At 44.3% G+C, this 25730-nt stretch overlaps 1 protein-coding gene across 2 annotated transcripts in view; it reads left to right on the top strand.

Moving 5' to 3' along the window:
• The window catches only part of STARD4 (StAR related lipid transfer domain containing 4), a 200508-nt gene that overhangs the window by 167661 nt on the left and 7117 nt on the right, over positions 1 to 25730 (top strand). Inside the window, exons 1-5 of one of the 2 annotated variants that reach the window (XM_073550136.1) lie at positions 1350 to 1430; positions 12319 to 12434; positions 21880 to 21929; positions 22044 to 22170; positions 23055 to 23169. In XM_073550136.1, the coding sequence (XP_073406237.1) occupies positions 12330 to 12434; positions 21880 to 21929; positions 22044 to 22170; positions 23055 to 23169 (397 nt within the window). In that variant the 5' untranslated portion in view covers positions 1350 to 1430; positions 12319 to 12329. Of the gene's footprint in view, positions 1 to 1349; positions 1431 to 12318; positions 12435 to 21879; positions 21930 to 22043; positions 22171 to 23054; positions 23170 to 25730 lie in introns of those variants that run through there. The other variant, XM_073550210.1, reaches the window with a different exon arrangement.

The raw sequence follows: 25730 nt of genomic DNA, 5'->3' as shown, positions 1-25730 counted from the left end.
GCTCCTGTTGTTCTCCCCTGGGTACCAGCTGCCGTGGTTGTAGTCTTCCTCGGGCCTGCCCCTAACGCTCCCTGTATAGGGGGTGGTCCACCTGGTCAGCTCGTCTGAGGGAGGTTCGTTGCCACGGTCCAGCGGCTCCACCCTTGGAAGTCCACTAGTCGTCACAGCTTGATTGGACAGAAAACTCGCCTGACCTTAACCCCATAGATGGGGTATTGTCAAGAGGAAGATGAGAGACACCAGACCCAACAATGCAGATGAGCTGAAGGCTGCTATCAAAGCAACCTGGGCTTCCATAACACCTCAGCAGTGCCAGAGGTTGATCGCCTCCATGCCACGCTGCATTGATGCAGTAATTGATGCAAAAAGAGCCCTGACCAAGTATTGAGTGCATTTACTGAACATACATTTCAGTAAGCCAACATTTCTGATTTTTCACGCTGGTGTTATAAAGTATTCTAATTTACTGAGATAATGACTTTTGGGTTTTCATTGGATGTAAGCCATAATCATCAACATTAACAGAAATAAACACTTGAAATAGATCACTCTGTTTGTAATGACTCTATATAATGTATGAGTTACACTTTTTGTATTGAACTGAAATAAATGAACTTTTTGATGATCTTCTAATTTAGTAAGAAGCACCTGTATCTTCTCTATTCACACTCTGACTTCAATAACCCTAAGTGCCTATTGAAATGCCTGTGTGACTGCTCATACTTCAGCATGTGGATGGCGTCCAAGAAAATGTCACACGTCTTCTAGTGATCCTGATTAGTAATGGTTGCGCAGAGCATCAGTGTATTAGTGGAGGAGGGTAAGCTGCATTACTGCCATATAGAGTAACATTTATAGTAAAACCAAGGTACAAATGGCAAATCTGTGTGTGCCCATCAGCCACGACAAGGCTCCCTTATTTCTGATGGGACCCAAGCCTCCTGGGCATCTTGTTACCGGTGTTTTACAGGCATTTTCTTATTCCAATAAACAATGAAGAAATCACTGACAAAATGCTCCAAAATATGCCAGGGCGTCTTCCAGGCGCCTTTTGGGCCTTCCCATTGACTTCTAGTGTAAAGTTTCCTCCCAGGGTGGCGGCCCCTTTGCTCTGGAGATCAGACCCCGCCACAAGTGAGATCCAGTCCTGCCTATTGCCTGCTCCGGTATACTGAGCCGCCCGCCATCTCCATCACAACAGGAAGATTCTGAATGACTCACAGCCCCGCCCACTACGGGACTTCAATGACTAGTTGGTGGGCGGGGCTATGCAGCCGATCTCCTCTGATAGGTTGAAGAACCGGGTAAGGTCACGCCCTATGAATGACTGTACGCTGTGATTGGCTAGTAGTAAAACTGCTGATACGGTCGGAGCGCGCTGTGCAGCTGCAGCAGCCCGGCAGCATCCGGAGGGTGAAGAGGTCCAGAGGGTGAGTGCGCGGATTCCTGCAGACATCCGTTATACACAGGATGCTGGCAGTGCTGGGGCTTGTGGTTCTACCGCAGCTTGTGATTGTTATTTCCCTTTGGTATATAATAGGGGTGATCTGAGATGATACCTATGAGAATTGTCACTACTGGCCTGTACACAGCAAGTCCATGCGTGAGCAGGGGTTAATCCACGGGACTGCGTGACTGTGTCCCACGCAGAGAATCGGGGCGCTCGTTGTTATCAGAGATCCATCCACAGACCGGACGATCACCGATCGTGATCAGATCTAGGGTATATGTCATCGATAGTCATCGCCGGGTCTGTGGTAGTGGGAGTCGTCCGACTGATCGATCAGCTCAGAGGGCCAGGACATATAGCGCTCATACATCCGGCGGTGATGGAAGAAAATGGCAATAATCCAGTGATGAGTTCCATGTGGCACAGCCCTGATGCCCCATACATTGTATATACCCACCAGGAAGCGGGCATCTAGGTGCTATGTGTGCAGGATGGCATCCAGGAGGGGCAGGGGCAAATCTCAGGCACAGGGGCGACCTGTGAACCCACGCAGGGGCCTTAGGGCCACGTCTACCTCCAGAGCAGACTCCACTGTGTATTATGATGAGATCTTGGAGTACAAAGGGCCCTTCTACTGTTCTTGGACAGGGGCCTGTTCTGTCTGTGCCCATCACTGGCTCATCTACTAATGTAGTATGTCAGAACAAATGGGATAATGCTCCGCCTGTGCGCAGGGGGCCCCTGACGGTAAGGGAACACGAAAACAAAACTACACAATGTACCAACATCAGAGGGTACACGATAAACAAAGCGATATATACAATATTATATAACACCACACAATACAAGATATACAGTACAATATACACGAGACCATTTATCACCATACAATATAGACAGTATAATACAATCTAACAACATCACATACTACAAGATCTAAGATATATACAATATACACAACACAACGTATACAAAACGAACTGACACCACACAATACAAGATGTACAGTGTAAGATATACAAAGAAATATATACACTATGCATCATAGAATATATACGATATCACACCACACAGTACAGTATATACAGTACAATGGAACAACTTCACCTTCTGAGGTCAAAACCATAAACCCCAACAATGCAAAACTTGACGGTGAGAAATCAGTCATCTTATCTGTCACTCGTTTAAAAACCAGACATTGTGCAGAAATCCTGCGCGTAAAGCCCCCGTTACACATAGCGATATCGCTAGCAATATCGCTATAACGTCACTAGTTTTGTGACGCAGCAGTGATATTACTAGCGATATCGCTATGTCTGATACTTACCTCCGACCGGCTCCCCCGCTGATTATCGCTGATCGCGCGAGAACGTCCTGGGCCGTTTCTCGTCGGCCACTTCCTGCTGGGCTTCCTGCTGTGGTGACGCGTGGAGCCGGGCGGGAGGACGTCAGGATCGCCGCGTCTGACAGGTAAGTAGCGACCCCCGACCGCTTCTATGTCGCTGGTGAGATCTGCCTGTGTGGCAGCTCACTAGCGACCACTTAGCGATGTACCTGACCGGGTCATATCGTGGTCGGGATCGCTGGTGCATCGCTAAGTGTAACGGTACCCTTAGAATTTAAAAATACATGACCCAGCCGTTCTGTAAGAGGCACGGAGCGGCGCAGCTTCCAGTCACTACTTATTCTGGCTTTGCTGAATGTTCAAGTAATCATGTGCACAATTTGTTTTATTTGTAAATTTTTATCAGAATGAAACCAGTTTATTTCTTGCTGACGGGCTCCAGTCTGAGGACACTATTTATTTGCTCTGGAGATGCTCAATGTAGGGATGGAATTATTTGAAGGGGTTGTTCATTTTCACACGAACTTAGCCTTCATGCTGGTACGGCTGTGAAATAAGGAAACCCAAACACAAGAGACTAATATCAGCTGAACCCACCCATATCGACAGTCTAATGTGCATGGGGGCGCCTCCCGATAGTCGGGAGAGATGTCCATTACACTTGTCTTATTTCAGGCTACAGATTGCATAGATTTCCCTCAGATATTCCTCAGGCCAGCTTGTCAGTGTGCTGCTTTCTCAAAGAGAACAGAGGAGCGCTTGGCTGTTTATGAGAAATCAGGCGGAGATGGCTGTCGGCTGAGCGAGCACCCCTGTGTATGAGAATTCAGGCTGAGCTGGCTGTCGGCTGAGCGAGCGACGCTGTGTATGAGAAATTAGGCTGAGATGACTGTCGGCTGAGCGAGTGCCCCTTTGTATGAGAAATCAGGCTGAGATGGCTGTCGGCTGAGCGAGCGACCCTGTGTATGAGCGAGCAGGCTGAGATGGCTGTCGGCTGAGCGAGCACCCCCGTGTATGAGAAATCAGGCTGAGATGGCTGTCGGCTGATCGAGCGCCCCTGTGTATGAGAGAGCAGGCTGAGATGGCTGTCGGCTAAGCAAGCGCCCCTGTGTATGAGAAATCAAGCTGAGATGGCTGTCGGCTGAGCGAGCATCCCTGTGTATGAGAAATCAGGCTGAGATGGCTGCTGGCTGAGTGAGCGCCTCTGTGTATGAGAAATCAGGCTGAGATGGCTGTCGGCTGAGTGAGCGACTCTGTGTATGAGAAATCAGGTGGAGATGACTGTCGGCAGAGCGAGCACCCCTGTATTGAGAAATCAGGCTGAGATGGCTGTCGGCTGAGCGAGCGACCCTGTGTATGAGAAATCAGACGGAGATGGCTGTCGGCTAAGCGATCAACCGTGTGTATGAGGAATCAGGTTGAGATTGCTGTCGGCTGAGCGAGTGCTCTTGTGTATGAGAAATCAGGCTGAGATGACTGTCGGCTGAGCGAGCATCCCTGTGTATGAGAAATCAGGCTGAGATGGCTGTCGGCTGAGTGAGCGCCTCTGTGTATGAGAAATCAGGCTGAGATGGCTGTCGGCTGAGCGAGCGACTCTGTGTATGAGAAATCAGGTGGAGATGGCTGTCGGCTGAGCGAGCGCCCCTGTGTATGAAAGATCAGGTGGAGATGACTATCGGCTGAGCGAGTGCCCCTGTGTTTAAGAAATCAGGCTGAGATGGCTGTCGGCTGAGCGATCAACCCTGTGCATGAGGAATCAGGTTGAGATGGCTGTCGGCTGAGCGAGTGCTCTTGTGTAAGAGAAATCAGGCTGAGATGACTGTCGGCTGAATGAGCATCCCTGTGTATGAGAAATCAGGCTGAGATGGCTGTCGGCTGAGTGAGCGCCTCTTTGTATGAGAAATCAGGCTGAGATGACTGTCGGCTGAGCGAGCGACTCTGTGTATGAGAAATCAGGTGGAGATGGCTGTCGGCTGAGCGAGCACCCCTGTATATGAGAAATCAGGCTGAGATGGCTGTCGGCTGAGCGAGCGACCCTGTGTATGAGAAATCAGGCAGAGATGACTTGTCGGCTGAGCGAGCACCCCGGTTTATGAGAAATCAAGTTGAGATGGCTGTCGGCTGAGCGAGCACCCCTGTGTAAGAGAAATCAGGCGGAGATGGCTGTCGGCTGAGTGAGCGCCTCTTTGTATGAGAAATCAGGCTGAGATGGCTGTCGGCTGAGTGAGCGCCTCTGTGTATGAGAAATCAGGCTGAGATGGCTGTCGGCTGAGCGAGCGACTCTGTGTATGAGAAATCAGGTGGAGATGGCTGTCGGCTGAGCGAGCGCCCCTGTGTATGAAAGATCAGGTGGAGATGACTATCGGCTGAGCGAGTGCCCCTGTGTTTAAGAAATCAGGCTGAGATGGCTGTCGGCTGAGCGAGCAGCCCTGTGTATGAGAAATCAGGCGGAGATGGCTGTCGGCTGAGCGATCAACCCTGTGCATGAGGAATCAGGTTGAGATGGCTGTCGGCTGAGCGAGTGCTCTTGTGTAAGAGAAATCAGGCTGAGATGACTGTCGGCTGAACGAGCATCCCTGTGTATGAGAAATCAGGCTGAGATGGCTGTCGGCTGAGTGAGCGCCTCTTTGTATGAGAAATCAGGCTGAGATGACTGTCGGCTGAGCGAGCGACTCTGTGTATGAGAAATCAGGTGGAGATGGCTGTCGGCTGAGCGAGCACCCCTGTATATGAGAAATCAGGCTGAGATGGCTGTCGGCTGAGCGAGCGACCCTGTGTATGAGAAATCAGGCAGAGATGACTTGTCGGCTGAGCGAGCACCCCGGTTTATGAGAAATCAAGTTGAGATGGCTGTCGGCTGAGCGAGCACCCCTGTGTAAGAGAAATCAGGCGGAGATGGCTGTCGGCTGAGTGAGCGCCTCTTTGTATGAGAAATCAGGCTGAGATGGCTGTCGGCTGAGCGAGTGACTCTGTGTATGAGAAATCAGGTGGAGATGGCTGTCGGCTGAGCGATCAGCCCTGTGTATGAGAAATCAGGCAGAGATGGCTGTCTGCTGAGCGAGCGACCCTGTGTATGAGAAATCAAGCGGAGATGGCTGTCGGCTGAGCGAGTGCTCTTGTGTAAGAGAAATCAGGCTGAGATGGCTGTCGGCTGAGCGATCAGCCCTGTGTATGAGAAATCAGGCAGAGATGGCTGTCTGCTGAGCGAGCGACCCTGTGTATGAGAAATCAAGCGGAGATGGCTGTCGGCTGAGCGAGTGCTCTTGTGTAAGAGAAATCAGGCTGAGATGGCTGTCGGCTGAGCGATCAGCCCTGTGTATGAGAAATCAGGCAGAGATGGCTGTCTGCTGAGCGAGCGACCCTGTGTATGAGAAATCAAGCGGAGATGGCTGTCGGCTGAGCGAGTGCTCTTGTGTAAGAGAAATCAGGCTGAGATGGCTGTCGGCTGAGCGAGCAGCTCTGTGTATGAGAAATCAGGCAGAGATGGCTGTCTGCTGAGCGAGCGACCCTGTGTATGAGAAATCAGGCAGAGATGGCTGTCGGCTGAGCGAGCACCCCGGTTTATGAGAAATCAGGCGGAGATGGCTGTCGGCTGAGCGAGCACCCCTGTGTATGAAATGTGAAGTGCAATTTTTTTCAAATATACAAGGTCCGGTGACTAACTAAAAATTTCAAACAAATGAAACTATCTCTATCATCTCTATTCATCATGCATAGACCTTAGTGTAGAAAAAAGTCTAAGACTGTATGGAGGAAGTTTTTTACAGTGGCCCACTATATGAGAAAGCTCAGACAGCTATGCTTTCCTATATATTAATATCGCCCACTGAACGCAAATGGGTATTCTTTTGGTTTTCATAGATTCCTTTGTTTCCGACCATGACTTAAGCAAACACAGAATTAAAATGCCCCAATATAGATCCATCGGAACTTTGTCTATTGCAGTAAAGGCCCTTTGTGGCTTTGCCGGATGCATGGCTAAAAAACAAAATCAAAGTTACTGAATTTTTTGTACTGTGCAAGGCCTCTTTCACACGTCCATATATTTCCAGTACCGGAGATATCCGTGTCTGTGTGTGTGGCAACCGTTTGCCGCCCGTGTGCCGCATGAGTACCACACGGACGGCTGCCGGGGAAGAAGCGCTACTGTAAGCGCTGTTCCTCGGCGGCAGGTGCTGAATGCGGCTCTCATGGCCGCATAAGACCCATTCATACAAAGAATACATTACACCAAGAGTTGGCAGAAATGGCCGTGATGTTTATTTTGGTTACATAAGATAAAATAATAAATAATTTCAATAAATAAATACCATCTCACTTAAACCATATTTCCAAGACCATAACCAATCCACCCTAAACAAAGGGCGATTTCCCCAAAAGCCAAGGCTCGAAGAGTCAAGGCCCCCCAAAAAACACAGCCATTTCTCAACCATAGACTGTAAGTCCATATTGAATATATCCAAGCCTATGTCAGACAGGTGGACTGAGTCGCTCCGATAAAGTCCTGGCACGAAACCTTCGAGCTCCGTATGCCTAAAGGAGAAACCACCTAGCATAGGAAAAAATTTGCTCATTCCTCTATTAACTCTCTTACGTATTTTTTCCAAAAAGAGAAACTTGTTATTAGCCCAGGCCAATCTGGGAATGATTTCGGAAAAAATGAAACTGATTTGAGGGAATGATTGCTTTAAGTTTATAACCTCTGATCTCAAAAAGGCTAATAAATCCAGAGTTTTCATTTTTCCAACATCATTGCCAGCCAGATGTATAATCACTAAATTCGGATAAGGTAGCTGTTGACAACATTTCTTGAATTCTGAAATAAAATTCGCCCATCTCATCCCGCTAACGCTGTGCCAAAAAATTTGAACATTAGTAGGGTTAAAAGATAAGTTCTCAGTATAAGATCTCTGGCTGGCCCTCTTCTGGGCCCAGGGAATAAATGAGTGCCCGATGATCCATACAATCATGGGACCTAGAAACAAATAAGGATTAATAATCATATAAATCATGTCTGACATATAACTTATATCTCTCGGACTCCCATCTTCCCATTTTCATAATCTCAGAATTGCACAAGCCGGATCTCGCTGCTTCTGTAGCTGCTCCAATTCTGAAAGAATGTGATGTTATGTTCAAATTATCCCGATTCAGCAAATGAAGACATTTTTTAAGGATGCTATTAAACTGAAAAATAGTGGCCGGAGATTTATCCTTATGAATGAAAAGGGGGCCCAGAACGTTCGGTCTCATATCAAGCCATTATTTAATATTGGTTGCAGGGCAGATGATGGGGTCCTGAACTGAATCTAATTGCAATCTGGCACCTCTGCCCCACTGATCGGTCTTGGACTTTCTGATGAAGAGAAAAAGGACCGAATCGTGAACGTTAACGTCTGAAAACAAGAGACCTGAAGGCTCCATTTTTTTAGATGAGACTAGTTCCCCTATGCGGAGGGCACCGAAAAAGGCAATAGAAAACGCAGCACAAAAAAGCGCAGTTTCAAAGGGGTTAAACATACCCCTTGGAGGGACAAACATAGATCTTTTAATAATGTGAGAGATATAGGCCTACGCGAATCGGGATTGAAATTACCCTTTTTGAATCCCTTCAAAAATTGTTTTATGGGAAAAATTCCTGTTAAAGGAGGGTTACCTGACAATTTTAAGAAAAAGGAAACCCCCGCCAAGTATTTTGAAACCGCCGAAAAAGAAAGGCCTTTATGTACTAGTAATTCTGCGAATCGCAAACCTGCATTAGGACTAGAAGACATATGATCAAAATTATGCAAATTACAAAATTCCACCCATTGCTGCCAGGCGGCTGAATAATCAGCCCATGTTCTCTTCGATAGGGAATGTTCGATGAATTGCGGGATTATACTGAGATTATATCCCAAATTGACTGAGGGCAGGGTGTTGCTTCTGTATCCGCATTGGGAACCTGTTGGTAAAAATTTAACCACTCACCAAGACATAGAGACTTAGTAAGCAAAGCCTTTTCACTGCAACCCAATTTTGCCTTAATCCAAGTATTATGCTTTAAACAAAGGACGACCAACTGTCTCAAAATCGTGGCCACCCAAGCATTCTTAGAAGATAGAGTATTGACGGCAAAAACTAATCCTTGATTAGGTGATAGGACAACTAACCTGTGATTTTGTAATAAGGACCCCCCATAGCTGTATTGCCAATAAAATTGAAAAAAGCTCAAGTACCACAATATTCATGGATATTTTCGACTCAATCCAAGTTTTAGGCCACGTTTGAACTGACCAATGAGTTAGAAAAATAACTGAGCATCCTGCAAAAATGTCTGTAGCAAACAGAAGAGGCAAAGAATCGGCCAACACAAAATTAGATTGTAAACAAGATCTACCATTGAACTCTGAGAGGAATCTTAGCCAAACTTTTATGTCTGCTTTCATTTCGGAATTGACTCCAATGTGAGAAAATGGAGAGGAAAGGCCCAAAGTCGCATCGTACAGGCGTCTGGAAAAAACACGGCCCATAGGCATAATGCGGAGGGCAAAGGTTAATAAACCCAGAACTGATTGTAGCTCTTTCAAAGTAATTTTTTCTCTGGACAACATACCAGCGAGGGATATCTGGAATTTTAATACCTTTTCCATAGGAAGGCTGCATTCCATCCTCTCAGTGTTCAAAGTGATACCTAAAAATTCGATCGAAGTGGAAGGAAGAACAGTTTTTTCTTTAGCAATTGGTACCCTGAAAAATTCACACATGGATAAGAATTTATTAAGATTCAGTAGGCATGTCTGGGAATCCGGGGGACCAACAAAAAGGAAATCGTCTAGATAGTGTAATATACCGGAATCGCAGCAGACTGATTCGATTACCCAATGCAAGAAAGTTGAAAAGCTCTCAAAGTAAGAACATGACAGAGAAAAACCCATAGGTAGGCATTTATCGAAAAAATACTCGTTGTCAAAAGAGAATCCTAAAGAATTAAAACCATCCGGGTGAACCAGTAGAATTCTGAATGCAGACTTTATGTCTGATTTTGACAACAGGGCATCCTTTCCAAACTTCCTAATCAAGTCAAGGGCTACATCGAAAGAAGTGTAACATACAGTACATGCAGACTTGTCTATTTCATCATTCAGCGAAAAACCCTTAGGATATGACAGATGATGAATTAGACGATAAGAACCAGGTTCTTTTTGTGGAACGACGCCTAGAGGGGAAATACGAAAATTAGTGAAAGGAGGAGAAGGAAATGGGCCTGCTACTCTGCCTAGTGAAACTTCGTGGAAAATTTTTTCTTTAGCTACTTCCGGATATAAAGATAAAGAAATTAAATTCTTATGAAAAGTACAACCCGGACCCTTGAAAGGGGGAATATGAAAGCCGAAAGAGAATCCTTTGAATAAGAGCTCGCTAGTCTCCTTGTTTGGGTAGCTGCTTAGCCAATAAAGCATTCTTTCCACTCTCACTGGTGTCTGAGCCCTTGAAAACAAATTCTCTGGAAGCTTGTTGTTGAGAGGTTTGTTTTTTAAAACATTTGGACACTGGGTGAGCGTTACCGCAGAAGGAACACTCATGGCGAAATCTACAACTATTGCTCCATTTACAGGAGGAGTCGTTAAACGCAAAGCAAAAACCTCTCTTAACGGATGGGTAGGACATTTGGTTGTTTGCGTACTGACGCTGTGGGAGCATAAGGTTGATCCATAAACCAACGTCCTTCACGCCCCATTTAAGTTCTGGGTGTACTGCTAATTTCTGTCTAAAAGCTTCATCATAGCTGAGCCATGCGAAGCCACCAAAATTCCTGTAAGCTTCCAATATAATATCTATATGCTGAAACAAACTGCTACACAGGTGTGGAAATTTTTTACCGAGAACAGCCGAGTAAATCGAGAAGGCTTGAATCCAGTTGTTGAATGACTTCAAAGAACCTTGTTTGGCATCGTCAGATTCTGATTTATCCTTCTCGAACCTACCCGGCTGTTTCCTGCGAGGCAGTAACGAAAACAAATCAACGTATTTATTCTCCCAAATAAGCTCCTTTACGGAAGCGTTGATGTGAAAACCTTATGGAGATAACTCGCAAGTGAGCGCCTCTTTAAATGGATTCTGAGGGGGTGTGTTATCTTTTGCAATATGGCTATCGACCGCCTTGGCAGTGCTAGCTAATGGACTGGAAGCACTGACAGCCTCACCCAAAGCCTCAGTAAATAAATTTTTGATAATAGTTTTAAAATTGTTAAGCTGAGGGACAGACAGGGGGACATTTAAGTTCTCACCCCTTCCGGATGTGTTCTCCGCTCTATCTTGATCCGAAGAACAGCCAGCCCTCGGACCCTGGGACACAGGGGAGAGCAGCTGGCACCAGCCGGCAGCAGGGCCGTCCTCTTGATCCGATGTTGTTGTCACCTGGTGGACTGAAGACGGGCGTCTGGAATTAGGAGCTGTTGTGCAAGGCGGCCTCGCCGCCGCAGCGCTTGTACGGCTGCGGCAGGTACCAGCACCCTTGGCGGCCGATAATGCCGTCACCCACGAGTCCCGATGATCGCGCTGAAAGTCTCTTGGGCTCCGAGACTTCCTTGTTGCAGGGTGGGCAGAGGACGCGCGCTCTTCCTGTGCGCGCCTGGAAGATCTCGTCGGCGTCACCGGTGTTGAGAACGACCTCCGGGGCTTATAGCCAGGCAGCTCCTCAGCCAATCCTCCTCGTCCCTTTCTCCGGCCCTCGCGACTAGCTGCTGTAGTAGGTTCTCTATTGAAGGAAGTACGTGGTCGATCTTCTTTCTTCATCCAGCGACGTAATGGAGCTCAACTTGCCAAACAGGGCGATTTATAACCTGACAAAGCCCGCCAATTCCTATCACAACCAATCAGAAAACCATTAAAAAAAGGCGCCAAGAACTGGTTAGAACCAGTCTCTGCTTGTGTAGGTGCCAGGCTTGAAACGGTCACTTGACCTCAAATTAACCCCGGCCTAGCGATTTCTTGATAATACAAATGTACTGAAAAGAACATTCGGGGCCTAAGCACCCATGAGTCCCCCCCTATATTAAATTTTGTCTTACGGGGGGGGGGCTAACATTCTCCTCTGCTCTGCTGGTGGGTATGTCTGAATGGCTTTTGTGTTACCATGAGGTAAAATACTCACCAAATCCTAAACGTGTGAACGTGGCCTAAAGAAGACACCATACCACGGCACATGGAGAGCCCACAGTAACTCTCCGCCTGACTCCATACACACCACATACTCGCTGCTGCTCTATCTACATGAGGACAGAGCACATGATTGCAGACGTTCTCATTTCTCCTGTGTATAGGCATCTCTACATATGCTTGGCCTAGGGTCAGAGTTATTATAAAGTAACAACCACTGATAGTATAATACATTACACATCGTATCATTTCCTAAAAAAAGACCTTGATACATAATTATACCTTACAATATGATTTCATTAATCGCCCCCACATTTATTGATTCTGGATATAGTGACCTTACAGTTTTGTTTATGACTTCTTCTATTTTCCTTGGCTTTAGTTTAGAAAAACATGGAGGATCAGATTGATGTAACATCCATGTCAACAAAGCTTCAGAACACATTGATCCAGTACCACAACATTCCTGAAGACGTGTGGAGTGTGGCTAAGAAATCCGTAAGTGTCTTTCAAGCATTTGTCCTTGTTATATGATATTTGCCTTAACCACTTAACGACCAGGGGTATTTTTGGTTTTGCATTTTCATTTTTCCCTCCCCTTCTTTCCAGAGCCATAACTTTTATTTTTCCGTCAATATGGCTATGTGAAGGCTTGTTTTTTGCAGGACGAGTTGTACTTTTGAATGACACCATTGGTTTTACCATCTCGTGTACTAGAATATGGGAAAAAGTTCCAAGTATGGTGACATTGCAAAAAAATGCAATCCCACACTTGTTTTTTTGCTTGACTTTTTTGCTAGGTTCACTAAATGCTAAAAGTTACCTGCCATTATGATTCTCCAGGTCATTACGAGTTCATAGAATCGTGGTGAAAAAAAATGGCAAAGTTTGTTTAAAAAAAAAATGCACCATTTTCCGAGACCCGTAGCGTCTCCATTTTTCGTGATCTCGGGTTGGGTGCGGGCTTATTTTTTGTGTGCTGACGTTTTTAATTATATCACTTTTGTGCAGATACTTTCTTTTGATTGCCCGTTATTGCATTTTAATGCAATGTCACAGCGACCCAAAAAAACGTAAATTTTGGTATTTTGATTTTTTTTTTCGCTACACCGTTTAGCGATCGGGTTAATCCTTTTCTTATTGATAGATCGCGCGATTCTGAACGCGGCGATACCTAATATGTGTGATTTTTTTTATTGTTTTATTTGAATGGGGTGAAAGGGGGGTAATTTAAACTTTTATATTTTTTTATTTTTTTTAATATTTTTTAAACTTTTTTTTAATTTTGGCATGCTTCAATAGCCTCCATGGGAGGCTAGAAGCATCACATACTTGATTGACTCTGCTACATATAGGCGATGAGTGCTCATAGCAATGTGGTGCTCATAGCAATGTGGCATCAACAACCATAGAGGTCTCGAGGATACCTCTGGTTGTTATTCCAACGCATCGCTGACCCCCAATCACGTGACGAGGGTCAGCGATGCGTGTATTTCCGGCCGTGCGTCTGGAAGCGCCGGTTAAATGCCGCTGTCAGCGTTTGACAGCGGCGTTTAACTAGTTAATAGGCGCAGGTGGATCGTGATTCCACCTGCGCCTATTGCGTGCACATGTCAGCTGTTCAAACCCGCTGACATGTCCCGGCTTTGATGCGGGCTCACGGCCGGAGCCCTCATAGAACATGTACCCATTATAGTCCATGGGACTGTTCAAATGTCTGTGTTTTCTCTAGACCATGTGTTTGCAAAAAAGTCACAGAGACATGTCTTTTTTTATACGCATCATGGATCAGAATTATCCATAGAAGTCTATTGGTCTGTGAAATCACTGATGGCACACGCGTGACCCCAGTGTACAGTCCTTGTCCTGTTCTGATCTTGTGATGAATAGGAGAAGCTTTGTCATTTAGTTATTTCTTTTTCAGTGAAAATCACTGATGAAAAACAGTAAAATCGACACCCAGACCAAACCTTGATGAAAGTTGAACGAAAAATACTGATGAAACTCAGACCGGTTTTGCATATGGGAAAAATCACATACATCTGATTGAGGCCTAAGAGCTTGTGCACACAACCGATTTTCTGGAGTGCGATCTGTGGTTTTTACAGATAGAATATCATGGACACAAGTGCTATGGGGCTGTGCAAATATCCGATTTTCGTCCTCCGTTCGAGCAGTCTGAGGAAAATATCTGTGACATGCCTGATTATTATCTGACTGTCAGGTCAAAATGACTTCTGAGTGCGCTCCAATTTTCATGGACTGACAGAATGGAGAAGGTGGAGAAACTTTTTTTCTCTCCATGTTCGAGAAATACTGATGCCACTCTGATCAGAGTCTGATCGGAATAATCGGAGTGTTTTTCTCGGATGAAGAGAAAACTGTTGTGTGCGCCCACCCTTAGGGTGGCCATACAAGGTTCACCTGACCTCGCAGCCTAAATTCTGCCATCCTGTAGCAGCCGTTATGAACCAAAATTGTGCACCCGATGCCAACCACTGATGGGCTTAGTTTCAGCGTCAAGATAAACCCTACTGTGTGATCTCACCCTCATTTTTATGAGGATCTTTTCAAGTTGTAGCCTTTCCCTCTCTTAGACTTTATTCACACATCAGTATTTTCGATCAGTATTTCATCAGTAGTTTTTGCCAAAACCAGTAGTGTCTCCAAAACACAGAACAGGTGTTAACTTTTCAATGATAGGTTTTCTCTGTAAGTTCCACTCCTGATTTTGGAATATAAACAATATAAACACTGAGGTAAAATACTAGCGTGTGAATGAGGCCTTACAGACACTTGTACGATATGAGGATCTTAGCAATTCTATCATTTGCTTATTTGTGACAGGTCTAATACTTCATATGTGAAACTTGTATAGTAAACCTTACAGCCATGTCAAACTTTGCTCCTACAATATTGTAATCAGCAATTGAGAAAAGATTTAATCTTCAGCACAACCAAGACCTGTTTCCCAGTAGTCATAAATACAGCGATAAATGTAATGCTGTAAATGCGCTCGGTCAGGACACAAGTCAGATTATTTTCACGGACGACCGGTTTATCAGTTCTGTGCAGATCACATATTTGGACCCAATAAATGAGCGCTAGCGATATCCACATCTCCTGTTTGGGGAATCTCACTGGATACATATTTTTGCCTTGAAGAAATATATCCCATGAATTATTTAATTTTGGCGCCTGGCTTCAGTTGTGTCCATCTTCTTAGGCTGGCGTCATACTGCCGTAGAATACGGCCGAGTGCTAAGTGAGGAAACATCGCATAGCACTTGGCCCAGTGTTAAGCTATGGGGCAACTCACATCACCGTTTATTTTTGGGCGTATTCAGCATGCTGTGATTAGCACTGAGACTCGGCTGAGACTCACCAAAGCAAGCCTATTGGTGTGATAAAAAAAAAATCGCACAGCACTTGGACCATGTGAGTGCTGTCCGATTTTTACGCACCTGTGTCCTTTGAAAAGCCGGCAATTCATGTGCCGCATACAGTAAAATCACACTGACAGGTTACAATAGAATAGATAGAAAATATATATATACCCATAGGATACGTAGATTTATATATGTCTGTAACCCACACATATATGTATATATATTACATAGATAGAAGAAAAGCCGGAAATTCATGTGCCGTGTACTGTTAAATCACTGCAGGAGCCGACAGGATAGATGAGATGGATTTCATACAGTAAATACAAATAGAATAGGTAGGCACATAGATGTCTGTGACAAATACAATTAGTACATTGTGTGTGCAGCTTACTGTACATGTGTTTAATTAATAAAAGTTTATTTTTCAGAAAAAAATGGTGTGGGCGGCCGCACAATTTTCGTAACCAGCAGAGGGAAAGCAGACTACTGAGGGCCGATGTTTATAGCCTGGGAAGGGGGTATTACCCATGGAGCTTCCCAGGCTATTAATATTAGCTCACAGCTGTATAATTAGCCTTTACTGGCTATTAAAATTGTGGACCATAAAAAAATGATGTATAATTAATAACCAGTAAAGGCTATGCAGATAGCTGCAGGCTGATATTAATACCCTAAGAAGGGGCCATGGATACTGCCTCCTAGGCTAAAAACATCAGCTCTCAGCTGCCCCAGAAAAGTAGCATCTTTAACATTCGCCAATTTTGGCACTTAGCCTCGCTCTTCCCACTTGCCCTGTAGCAGTGGCAAGGGAGGTGATAGTCGGTGGATGTTGATATGACCTTCATATTGTCAGAAGACCTCAAGCCCCGAGGTTAGTAATAGAGAGGCGTCAATAAGACACCCCCATTACTAACCTCATAGTCACGTTGTAAGAAAACACCGACACCCAGAAAAAGTCATTTAATTGAAAGAAAGACACAGACTCCTTTAGTAATCTTAATATTAATCTTAATAGACTCCTTTAATAATCTTAATTAAACCATACTTACGACCTCGCCTATTCCCTCGATGCCCTCGTCAGCTGCAAAAGAGGTAAAAAAAACAAATAACAATTTTCTAATTTGATGACAGGCTGCATGGTTGCATGATGCGTCCATACAGCCTTTCATCCAGCAAACACTGAGCACCGTGTGCTCAGTGTCTGCCTGTGAACTCCTATTCCCTGTCTGAGGGCACTGTGAGCGTGAGAAAGTTCTCCTGCTTGCGGTGCTGTCTGACAGGTCCTGCGAGTTCACGGCCAATTAACTCACTTGACCTTTCTGACGTCAGCGCGAGCCCCGTGGGAAAATTTCATAGTTCATAGGTGAAGTAAGTTCATTGGCCGTGAACTCGCGGGACCTGTCTGACGGCACTGCGAGCGTACTGCCAGGATCCTGATTCATCCAGAGGCGCCCACCTCCTAATGAATCAGGGGCTTCTGATGAGTGGCATGCACCTTCATGTGTGCCCTGCCAGACACCTTACACAAAAAAATTGTATCACCCTTTTTTCTCCCCCAAGCCACTGACATATAAAAACTACACAAGTTTTCTATCGTCGTAATTGCACTGACCTAAAGAATCCCACTGCCAAGTTATTTTTATTACACCACAAACCCTCCCTGTAATAACGAGACTCCCAAAAATGCATTTTTTCATCATTTTAGCTCAATTGAACTTTTATTTCCCATTGTCCAGTACATTACATGGAAAAGAGAAATACGTAATTCAAAATGAAACAAAAAAAAAACAAACAATAGCAATGTTGTAGGAAAAAGAAAAAAGTCATGACTTTTGGATAAAAGAAACAAAACAGGGCGCATCCACTGTGTGAAACCTTTAAAACACAATTGTAATGGTGAGGCAAGGAGAGACTCACCTGATAGGGTTGAGAATCTTCGGTCACAACACCTACAAACGCATGAAACAGCTGCTGCAGTCTGCACAGGGTCCAAGGACTTGTAAGATAAGATGGCTTTAAGGTGCAATGATACACTGCGCTGCCTTAGGTAAAATTCAAGGAGCTTTATTGGTGCCTTTTGGATGACAGAATGAAAACGCAAAAATGGAAATTGGCCATGATGGGAAAGGGTTAATGACCTCTACATGATAAAGTAGTAGGTTATAGTGAACTTGTTCATGTGAGAGATACTGGTTAACCATCTACTTGGAGTCCTAAGTATCATACAATTCCCGAGCTGTAATCTGAATTAGCTTGTAGAGGTTACTGGTGAAGATGTGAACTCCATTATACATCACTTGATCCTGTTTGGTGTTTTTTAATCTTCATTATTAGATCATTCGGCATCTTATATATACAATACGGGGTATCTAATATACACATTACACCAACAGGTGCTTTTATGACATCCCATTCAAAATCCATACACATTCAATGGTCACTGTCGTTTCATCAAACTTTGAATAAATCAATTGTACAGATGAATGTAATAAACATTATAATATCTCTTGACAGAGAAATCTGCTTTCTTCTCCACTTATGAGCCACTTTTTTTGCCCCATCCAATCTCCAGAACAGGTCGTCCAGTCTGAAACTAGAGCTCGGCTCCATCTTGCTGAAGACTAGACACACTGCCAGCTCACTGTCTAATCACATAACACCTCCTATACTCCATGGATGGGGCACAGAGAGGGGCGAGTAGCAGAGTGATACAGGCAGGAAAGCACACTGATTGAGCAGCCGCTTTCTAGCAAATGATTTAGTTGTTTAGTCCTACTGTATAATGTCTTCCATGCTGCGTGTGCCTCGGTCTGTGTGCTACGTAGAACAGGAATCCTTCACATCTGTGATTACTGTGTATATGAGACATCATAGCAGCAAGTCTCCACCCACTAGTTCAGAGAGAACTGAAAATTGGCATTAGAGCCTACAAAAGGAAAAACTAGACAAGATGCAGGATACAAGTCATATGAAGGCCAGAAATAGTGTTATTATATTATTTATTATGCTTACTTATATAGTGCTGTCATATTCCACAATGCTTTACAGACATTGTCCCCATTGGGACTCACAATCTAAATTCCCTATCAGTATGTCTTTGGATTTGTCTGAGGAAGCCCCCATAAACATAGGGAGAGCATAAAAGCTCCTTGCAAATGTCATCCCTGGTGGGATTTGAACCTGCAAGGTTTTCTGCAAGATTTCGGAGTTTGTCTGTGAACATTTTTGACCATTCATCCACAAGAGCATTTGTGAGATCAGACATTGTGTGTTGAACAAGACGGCCTGGCTCAAAATCTCTTTTCTAGTTCATCTCAAAGGTTTTCAATGGGATTGAGGCCAGAATGCTGTGCAGCCGATCATGTTCTTTCACACAATCTCTCCCAACCACGTGTTTATGGACCTTACTTCATTGGGGCACAGTCATGGGAAGCAACTACTGTACATATAGTGTGTGTATGTGTTTTAATTTGAGGGTATTCACATCCTAAATGATCTCAAAAGCTTTTTAATGGATTATTCCCTTATTAATCCATCATCAATAAGCAGATAATGGGTCTGGAGCTAATTCTAGGTGTGGCCTTGAAATTTGGAAACGGTTGCTGTGAACCCACAACATGTGCTCATAGAAGGTCTCACTGGAAACAGACCATCATTAGGCTGAAAAAAGGGCAAAATCCAGCAGAGAGATAGCAGAAATGTTAGGAGTGGCCAAATAAATAGTTTGGTACATTTTGCCAAAAAAAAAAACAACCTGTTCCAGAATGATGGGAAGAAGAAAATATGGAGAAGGCTTGGAATGGCTCATGATCCAAAGCACACCACATTCTCTTTAACCCCTTAACGATAAAAGGTGTTTTTGCCATAACTTTTTTATTTTTTGGTCAATATGGCCATGTGAGGGCTTGTTTTTTGCGGGACGAGTTGTAGTTTTGAACTACATGATTGGTTTCAACATATTGTGTACTGGAAAACAGGAAAAAATGTAAAGGGGGGTTAAATTGTAAAAAAAAAAATTGCAATTCCACAGTTGTTTTCTTTTTTTTTATCATGTTCACTAAATGATAAAACTGACATGCCATTATGATTCTCCAGGTCAGTGCAAGTTCATAGACACCAATCATGTCTAGGCTATTTTTTATAGCATTTTTTGGTGCAGATACGATCTTTTGATTGACCATTATTGCATTTTAATGCAATGTTGCGGCGACTAGTGATGAGCGAGTATGCTTGTTGCTCGGGTGATCTCCCGAGTATTTGGATGTGCTTGGAGCCTTAAGGCCCCGTCTCACATAATGAGATCGATAGCGAGATCGCTGAAACATCACAGGTTTTGTGACGCAACAGCGATCTCGCTACGTGTGACACATAGCGGCCACCGGCCCCCCCGCTGGATATCGCTGATCGTGCTCGAATGTCCTAGGCCAGCTTTTCATCGTCGGCGTCCCGCTGGCCAGCACGCATCTCTGTTTGACGCCGACGAGCGATCTCGTTGGCGACGCAGAACTCAGGGACGCAGTTGTGAGTCGTCAGAATAGCTGCTGTGTGACAAGGTCCCAACGACCGCCGAGGTCGTTATACTGATCGTCGTATCGTTGCTGCATCATTGAGTAGATCTGCCTGTTTGACAGCTTACTAGCGACCATGTAGCGACGTACCAGCGATCCTTACCAGGTCGTATCGTTGTTGGGATCGCTGGAGCGTCGCTAAGTGTAACGGTACCCTAAGTTTCCTTCGCCTCAGCTGCATGATTTGCGGCTGCTAGCCAGCCTGAATACATGTGTGGAATTCCTAACAAACAGGCAACCATCACATGTATTCAGGCTGTCAAGTAGCCGCAGCACTTCCAAATACCCGGAGATGACCCGAGTATGCTCGGGGAAACCCAAGCAACGAGCATACTCACTCATCACAACGGCGACCAAAAAAATGTAATTCTGGCGTTTTGACTTTTTTCTTGTTATGCTGTTTAATGATTGGGTTAATTCTTTTTTTATATTTATAGATCAGGCGATTCTGAATGCGGCGATACCAAATATGTATGTTTGATTTTTTTTTATTGTTTTATTTTGAATGGGGCGAAAGGGGGATGATTTGAACTTTTATATTTTCATTTTTTTAAATATTTTTAAAAACTTTTTTTTTTTACTTTTTGCATGCTTCATTAGTCTCTATGGGTGAGTACAAGCTGCAGTACTTTGATCGGCTCTACTACACACGGGCAATGATCAAATCGTCTGTATGCAGCAGAAATGCTCAATTGCTATGAGTGGCGACCACCGCGTGGCGCTCATAGAAATCTGGCTATGACAACCATAGAGTTCTACTGGAAACCTCTGGTTGTCATGCCAACCCATTAGTGAGCCGTGATCACATGACGGGGTCACCGGTGGGCAGGATTTAAGTCTCGCTTGCCGGAAGCGCGAGTTAAATGCCGCTATCAGAGATTGACAGCGGCATTTAATGGGTTAACAGCCACGAGTGGATCGCGATTCCACCCGTGGCTGTTGAGGGCACCTGTCATCTGTATAAATCAGCTGTCATGTGCCCGGAAAGGTTTGGGCTCAGCGCCGGAGCCTGCACCAAACAGGGGGAGTCTGACATGACGGACTATTACTCCCGATGTCGGAAAGGGGTTAAAACATGGTGGAGGCAGCGTGAAGGCATGGACAAGCATGGCTTTCAATGGCACTGGGTCATCACTAGTGTTTCTTGATGATGTGACTGAAGACAGAAGCAGATGGATGAATTCTGAAGTGTACAGGGCGATACTTTCTGCTCAGATTCAACCAAATGCAGCAAGGTTGACTAGACGCCTCTTCACACTACAGATGGACAATGACCCAAACATACTGTGAAAGCAACCCAGGAATTTTTTTAAGGCAAAGAAGTGGAATATTCTGCAATGGGCGAGTCAATTACCAGATCTTAACCCCATTGAGCAGAATTCCACATGCTTAAGGCAAGACTTAAGGCAGAAAGACCCACAAACAAGCAAAAACTGAAGTCAGCTGCAGTAACAGCCTGGCCAAGCATCACAAAGGAGAAAATCCAGCGTTTGGCAATGTCCAGGGCTTCCAGACTTCAGGCAGTCATTGCCTGCAATAGATTCTCTACAATTAAAAATTAACATTTTATTTATGGTAAAGTTAATTTGTCCAAATACTTTTGAGCCCCTGAAATGAGGAGGCTCTTGTAGAAAAATGATTGCAATTGCTAAACATTTTACAGGAAATTTTTGTTTAGCTCCTTTAATCAAACCTGAAATTCTGCACTTCAATTGCATCTCAGTTCTTTCATTCTAAATAAAATATAGTGGTAGTGCTGAAATCGCAAAGATTCGGTCACTGTCCAAATTTTTCGGGACCTAACTGTATATCCTGCTGAAAGGAGATGCTACGGCAGAACATGTACATGTGCAGTATATTTCTATTACTTTATTCCTTTGTGTACTTTCTCTATGATAACAGCTCAGTCTATTTCATTGTATTGTGTTATCTACATTTTGCGTTATTTGACCTCACACAATTGACCTTGACTTCTGTGTTTTCCAGAGTGATGTGACCGTCTGGCGCAAACCTTCTGAGGAATTTGGTGGTTGCCTGTGAGTGTCTATGAAAAATGTGAAGTATTTGTCATTTTTGATATGTAGGATATTTCATCAGTCTTGAGTGTAAATGTTGAGCTTTCATTCCTGTCTGAATTGTATTTCTTACAGCTACAAAGTGGAGGGAGTTGTGAAAGACGTCACAAACAAGATTGTAGACTATATCCGACCAGGACCTTACAGGCTACAATGGGACAGTTTGATGACCACAATGGATATCCTCAAGGATCTTGATCAGGTACCTCATCTGCTGTTGATAATATACGTATGTCCCCAGAATTGCAGTAAATCGGCCACTACTTATATTAATGAGTGATGACCTATTCTTGTGATGAGTCATCAATATCAGATCAGTGGAGGTCCAACTCCCACCACCAGCTTACTGACTAGGAGCAGAGGTTCAGTTCTTGGCAATGGATATTAAACAGTGTATGGAGCTGTGCTGTTCTACTCCATGTACTGTTTACATCTGTCCACCACCGGAGATGATCGGTGGGGGTGTTGGGACTTGGACCCCAACAGATCTGATATTGATAACCTAACCTAGATATAGGTCAACAGTATCAATGCAGTGGATAATCATAAAGACATTAGAGGCTGCTATTCTTGGTCTTTCTTTTCTGTATTCTTTTTAGAGAACTATAATCTTTAGCTCAGTGGACTTCCACTTAGAATATGCAGTTTGTGTGTACAAAGGTATTAATGTTTGACCTATCACCAGGATAGGGGATTAGTTATTGATTTTTGGACGACTGACCTCTGGGAACAAGGTTCTTCAGAGCACTTAACTATTTTTGGCTAGTTTTAGAGAATGTAGGTGCAGAACACTCAACTTTGCTCAACTTCTGCTCTTCTGCTTCAGTTAGACTGGGCTCTGCCGAGTCCTATTCATTGAATTAATTGAATCAATGAGGGTCTCAGTTGTCGGACCAGCAGCGATTAGTAAGTTATCCTTTATCATATGGCACAAACCAATTCAGTACAGTTGCAGAGTTTGGGCCTGATGCTGATATCTGCGGATTAGGGCACCTTTGATAATACAAATCCATTAGTATCTTGTATACTTTTTATTATTCTGAACACATCTAACAAGTATTATATGTGACTATTTTCCCACACTAGGGTTGCTGCGTGATGCGCTATACAACCGCTGGACAACTTTTGAACATTATCTCCCCACGAGAATTCATAGACTTCTCCTACACCACAAAATATGAAGACGGCCTTTTAACTTGCGGTATGATTCCAATGTTTTCAATTCTCAACGCTTTTTTTAAATCTGTAATATATTTTATTATGGACTATATTTTGTCTCTGTGTATTAGTTGACATTTATTGCAGGATTCTTAAGCTTTAGCCGTATTGTTTAAGGGCTCTTGTAGGAGAGGATTCCCCAACTCCAGTCCTCAAGGCCCACCAACAGATGATGTTTTCAGGATTTCCTTAGTATTGCTCAGGTGATAATTGCTTCAGCTGTGCAATACAAGGAAATCCTGAAATCATGATCTGTTGGTGGGCCTTGAGGACTGGAGTTGGGGAACCCTGTTGTAGGATATATATTGAAAACTTTCCATTATAGATTTTTTTTTAATTTCATGGCAAAATCCATATGTAGTAAAACATCCCAAGAACTATAGGGTATGCTGCTGATTTTTTCACATCGAGCAGTAGTTGGGCTTTTGTAACATAATACTATACTATAATCTACTGATGTGACCTTGGAGTTTTCCTCATTTCCAGAACATTCAGTACCAGTGAGACTATAGATAAAATTAAGGCTGGTCTTAAATGACTCCTGTATGTCTACATTTTAGCGTCTGTATTACAGTGTCTCGATCCAAGCTCCACGCAGCTTTCTTGAACCATCTTAGGCTATATGCACACGGTGCGGATTCTGCTGCGGATCTGCAGCGTTTCAGGCTCTGCGGGTCCGCAGCAGATTTAGCTGCGTTGTACAGTACCATTGTTTTCAATGGTAAACTGAAAAACGCTGTGCACATGCTGCGGATTTTTCAGCGGGTTCAAATCCGCAGCATATCAATTCTTTGTGCGGATTCCGCTGCGGTTTCACACCTTCTCCATTGTAGAGGTGTGAAACCGCAGGCTAATCTGCAGGTCTTTTGACCTGAGTTTTTACCTTCGGATTTTTCCAGATCGGCTCGTAAAAATCCGCAGGACCTAAATCTACGTGTGCACATAGCCTTAGATCACCTGATCACCATAGGACTCCATGTTGATCTAAATTCTGTCCCTGACATTTGGTGGCGGGTTCTTGGCTTATGCCTATAAAAATGTGGTTGCATTATGGCCTTGTGAATCTAACCCCAGACATGAAAATTCAAATGTGGTCCTTATACAGTCAGTGTCCATAAGTCTCAAGAAGCCCATGATAACTGTGAGTTGACAACATCTGCAAGGAGTTTGTATGTTCTCCCCTTGTTTGCGTGGGTTTCCTCCGGGTACTCCGGTTTCCTCCCACATTCCAAAGACATACTGATAGGGAATTTAGATTGTGAGCCCCATCGGGGACAGTGATGATAATGTGTGCAAACTGTAAAGCGCTGCGGAATATGTTAGCGCTATATAAAAATAAAGATTATTATTATTATCTATCTCATCCGACGCCCCCATACATATGAATGCACGGATCAGCCGAGAGTTCATATTTTCTCTATGGGAAGAGTCATTACCAGACTCATCAGAAAACAATTGCATCATCTGTTTTGATTCAAACTGATCATTATTTTCCTAACATCATCTAGGAGGAGACAGGAGACTCACACATTAGGTGATTGGTCAAACCTGATTGTCAGGTTCAGCTGACTTCAATCCAGTTTGTTTGGATGTCTTTTTATATGGTCATAAAGCAGTTCAACATTTTCAGTAAAGTTGTGTCCACAGATGCAGTTGGTTGTAAAAAAAAAAAAAAAAAGCAAAAAAACCGAGCTTTCTTTACTTGCCCTCCCCTGGTCCAACACTGCTCTCAGTGTCTTGTGTTGTTTACTGCATTAACATTACATCGTCAGTGTTGCAAAAAACTGCAAACAACAGGAGCAGCATATCAGAAACTCAGTGATGGACCTAGGGAGGGTGAGTAAAGCGCTGCTTTGTTTTTTCTTACAACAAACTGCGCCTGTTGAAACAACTTTACTGAAAACCCCTTCAGGGTGTGTGCACACTACGTCTTTTTCAAGCGGATAAAAAAAGGAAACGTCAAAAAGAATGAACATGTGGACTGCAATGTCACACGGACTGCAATTTTGTCTTTTTGAGCTTATTTTAACTACTTCAGGCCTGAGTCATGAAGCGGCTGAGAGAACTGACCTGACCGTTCATCTAGAGGCGTCTGTTTAGATCCAGCTCAGTAGTTTACATAGACAACTAGATGTGTATTTCCTGAAGGAAGTACAGATAGTGGTTTGAAATGGTGCCCGGGCTGCCCCTTTAAGAGAGACTTGCCTGCTGCCCCTGCAAGACTTTCAACTCAGGATCCGTTTTAACTGTGAGTGCCTCTCAGGTGCCACTTTGGCCTCAGGGTCTGATTTGGTGGGTGGGGCCCCTCATGATCTGATTCCTTGGCCTGGGCTCCTCAGGGTTTGAATTGTTGGCAGGGATCCCTCAAGCTCCGATTTTGTGGGTGTGGCCCCTCAGGGTCCGATTTTGTGGGTGGGGCCCTCAGGGTCCGATTTTGTGGCCGGGGCCCCTCAGGGTCTGATTTTGTGGCCAGATCCCCTCAGGGTCTGATTTTGTGGGTGTGGCCCCTCATGGTCCGATTTTGTGGGTGGGGCCCCTTAGGGT

The sequence above is a fragment of the Dendrobates tinctorius genome, unplaced genomic scaffold (genome assembly GCF_039654945.1).
Source record: "Dendrobates tinctorius isolate UK_male_01 unplaced genomic scaffold, ASM3965494v1 ptg000003l, whole genome shotgun sequence".
In the NCBI taxonomy this organism is placed as follows: Eukaryota; Metazoa; Chordata; class Amphibia; order Anura; family Dendrobatidae; genus Dendrobates; species Dendrobates tinctorius.
The sequence above is the reverse complement of the archived record's forward strand: the minus strand, read 5'-3'. Positions and strand labels throughout refer to the sequence as shown.